General features: G+C 55.7%; 1 protein-coding gene across 1 annotated transcript in view; it reads left to right on the top strand.

The window, feature by feature from the left end:
• Positions 1-652: 652 nt before the first annotated feature.
• The window catches only part of FGD2 (FYVE, RhoGEF and PH domain containing 2), a 22,070-nt gene continuing 18,987 nt past the window's right edge, over positions 653-3,735 (top strand). The window contains exons 1-3 of the mRNA XM_008065259.1: positions 653-818; positions 2,533-2,613; positions 3,220-3,368. Coding sequence (XP_008063450.1) covers positions 699-818; positions 2,533-2,613; positions 3,220-3,368 — 350 coding nt within the window. The 5' untranslated portion in view covers positions 653-698. The remainder of the gene's footprint in view (positions 819-2,532; positions 2,614-3,219; positions 3,369-3,735) is intronic.

Raw genomic sequence — 3,735 nt, forward strand, 5'->3', positions numbered from 1 at the left:
GAGTGAGACTCCAACTCAAAAAAAAACAAAAACAAATAAAGGATAGAACTAGCTTGCAGACCCAACCCGCAGGGTAACAATGCTGTCCTAGGAAGGCCCATCCCTCGGAGAACAGGGAATCTGCCTCCAGGCTGGCTGTTTCCCCAGCTGGAGATGAGGTGGGCAGAGCTCCCATCGAAAATCCCCAGTTATAGCAGCTCTGCTCTCGCTTTAGATTGCTCCATGGCTCCCACCTTCCCTCCATGAATAGCTTACTCACGCAGAAACTAATAACAAGGATGAAGTCCAAAGGGGAAGGTGATGGGGGGAGCCACTTAAAAACTTCTGTGTGCAGAAGGAGGGGTTCCTGGGTGGGCTGCATTTCAAACGGGGAACTATGTGGTTCCCCAGAGAATAAAACAGAATCCATGCTGACTCATTTTGAAGACTGGCGTTCCCACCAAGAAAAACGTTGGGATAGAAGTGAAAGTCTCTTACTTAGCAAGTTTCTACAGAGAGCCAGGCACCCTGCCCCCTCACTCCCAGTGATTTTCATCAACTCCCACCAGGGACATGCTGCTATTCTCACTGTTCTCAGAAAGCCCTCAGGTCTGTCACTTCTCCTCAGGTCTGCCTCAGCCACACCTGGGGCCCACAGTCTGGAGCACAGGACTCCCCAGCTCCTGGGGCCACGGAAGAAGCCCGATGTAGGGGAGGCCATGGGTCCCGAGCCCAGGACTGTCAGCAAGAGGTACCTGAGCTCCCTGAAGAACAAGCTGTCCAGTGGAGCCTGGAGAAAAGCTTGCCAGCCTGGGTCCTGCCCCGGGTCAGGGCTGCAGGTGCCGGAAGGGTGGGGTGGAAGTGGGGTGCTGGGGGGGAGGGGGCTCTCCACTGACCTCTTCTCCCCTCGTCTCCCTCCAACCAGAGCCAGCAGCTCCCCAGATGGGGGTCTGGTGTGACCAGAGGTCAGCTGGGAGCTAGATTCTCCCCGCTCATGGCCTTTGGCTAACAGTCTGCTATGCACCCTGCCGCATTCCCTACGTCCCTCCTCTCTGTGACAGCTTTTGGGCAAGGAAATTGAAATGCAGACAGCCTAGCTCAGCATGGAGGCTTATACTGTAATCCCAGCCCTTTGGGAGGCTGAGGTGAGAGGATTGCTTGAGCCCGGGAGTTCAAGACCAGCCTGGGCAGCATAGTGAGACCTTGTCTCTGCAAATAAAAATAAGTAAATAAATGCAGACAGCTTAGGGCACTTGTTGAAGGCCACATAGCTTGGAACAGTCTCCATCTCGTGAACCTGGTACCTTGCCCACATGAGGCCTCAGTTTATCCTCTGGGAGGAGACATCTATCCCAAAGTAGGAATAGACGCCTGAATGTTCATTTTCCTGCCGTTAGACTAAAGCTGGGCCTGATCCGGAGCAGACTGTCTCCCTTCATAGGTTTCAGTTTCCTGTGTATAGAGTTCAAGGGCTAGAATGCACGATACTGCATACCCCCGAGCCAGATCCCCAGGGATCACATCCCGACGCTTCTGCATATTCACTGTGCCACCTTGAGCAGGTCACTTTAACCTCTTCCTGCCTCAGGTTCCTTATCTATAAAGTGGGGATGGAGGTCATAGCCATGGGTCCTGGTTATCCATCACCGCATAACAAACCACCCCGACATGTAGGTGCTGAATATAACCATTTCTTGTTTCTCACAATTTGGTGGGTTGGCTGGGATGCTACTGGACAGTCCTTCCATTAGTCTCACTTGGGATCTGCATGAGTCTGCCTGGGCTGCCGTAACAAAATACCACCGACTTAAATAACAGAGATTTATTTTCTCTGAAAGACCAAGGTCAAGGGGCCAGAAGGTTTGGCTTCCAGGGAAGTCTTTCTTTTTGGCTTATAAACAACCACCTTCTTGATGGGTCCTCCCATGGCCTTTTCTCTGGCACACACATCCCTGGTGTCTTCCTCTTCTGACACCAATCCTATCAGTTTAGCACTCCACCCTATGGCCTCATTTAACCTTAATTGCCTCCTAAAAGGTCCCATCTCCAGACATGGTTACATTGGGGGCTAGGGATTCCCATATGAATGGAGGAGGCACAATTTCATTCAGAGCAGGGTCCCTCACAGAGCTGAGATGGTGGCTGGGACTGGAGTGCCCAAGACTGCTCAACTCACAGGTCTGGTATCCTGGAGGGACAGCCAGAAGTCTGAGCTCAGCTGGGATGCTGGCATAACCGGGCCCTCACTCCCAATCCAGGTAGTCCCCAGGCCTCTCCTCTCTGTGTGGCCTGTCCACGAGGTCTCTCCATCAGAGCAGCCAGACCTCTTGACAGGTGGTTCACAGCTCCCAGGCCTCTTAAGGCTTGGAGCTGGCACACTCCTACAGGCCCCATTCTCTGAAAAAGTCATCCCAGGGCCAACCCAGATGTACTGCAGGAGGTGTGTCAGAGAGGTGTGTTTCCCTGGGCATCTGGAGGCTGAGCCGAGGTCCCTGTTGGAGGAGACACCATCGCTGTCCTCCCTTCTCCTTCTCTCCTCTTCAATCCCCGCAGGAGCCTGAGGAGAAGAGGATCGTCCGGGAGCTGCTGGAGACGGAGCAGGCCTACGTGGCACGCCTCCACCTGCTAGACCAGGCTAGGACGCCCCCTCCCAAGCCCCAGCGCCGGCTTGATCTCACCCCACCCCTGCCCTGGCTGCCTCCCCAGAGCTGAGTTAGGACCCCTGGTTGGACTCTAGGAAGGCTTAGGGCTTTAACCCATTGCTTGTGGCTGGAGTAGACGTCAGAATGTAGCCCACTGGCAACACACCCCATTCGGCCCGCCTCACGTCCAGCAGAGTACATGCCAGCCAGAACTTGCGGGGACCCCCAGCATCCTCATCCGTCACCCCAGTGCCTGTCCTCCTCACTGCCAGCCCACCCTTCTTGCTTTTCTGAGGAGCCTAAGGCTGGAGGGTTACTCATGGAGCAGGGCGCTTTAGCCTGGTCAAGGCCAAGACCTCCCCAGACCCACATGGGTCCATTTGTGACATTCATCAGATGACTGCCTTTGGCTTGTCCCTCTGTAAAGTGGTCAGAATACACGCTTCCTGTCTCTTCTCAAGGCTGTTCTAAGGATGCCGGGAGATTAGGGAGGTGAAAGCCCTCAGCAAGCTGGATGAGGGGGCCCCTGGTTCCCCCTGGGCTGGTGGGGAGAGGGGCTGCCTCCTCCCGCAGCGAGTGACCAGGGACGTGGCTGCAGGTGTTCTTCCAGGAGCTGCTGAGGGCGGCCCGCAGCAGCAAGGCCTTCCCCGAGGACGTGGTCAGGGTCATCTTCTCCAACATCTCCTCCATCTACCAGTTCCACGCCCAGTTTTTCCTCCCAGAGCTGCAGCAGCGCCTGGACGACTGGTGAGGCTCCAGCCGCAGCCCTGGCCAGGTGGAAGGGGAACCCAAGGCACTGGGCTCTACCCCATAGGCCAACACCCTTGCCCGTGGCCATGACAATCTCCTTCTCTGGGTGTGGTCTGTCTGCCGGAGAAGGGCTTGGGTGGATGAGCCCTAGGGTGCCAGTGTGTGTACTGCTGCCTGGAGAAGGGGAGGAGGTGGAGAGGGAACCAGGTCCGTGATGGGCTGGGTGACTTGGGTGGAAATGGCCAGTGCTAGCTTCCCACAAGCCGGGCCTGGGGTTTTCCACCTGCTAACTCACTCAGTCCTCAAATCGGCTGCTGTGTGATGATAGCATCATGGTTATTCAAGAAACCCTTCTGGCCAGGCT

Source organism: Carlito syrichta, unplaced genomic scaffold (genome assembly GCF_000164805.1).
Source record: "Carlito syrichta isolate Samal-C Ts95f unplaced genomic scaffold, Tarsius_syrichta-2.0.1 Scaffold308199, whole genome shotgun sequence".
Classification (NCBI taxonomy): Eukaryota; Metazoa; Chordata; class Mammalia; order Primates; family Tarsiidae; genus Carlito; species Carlito syrichta.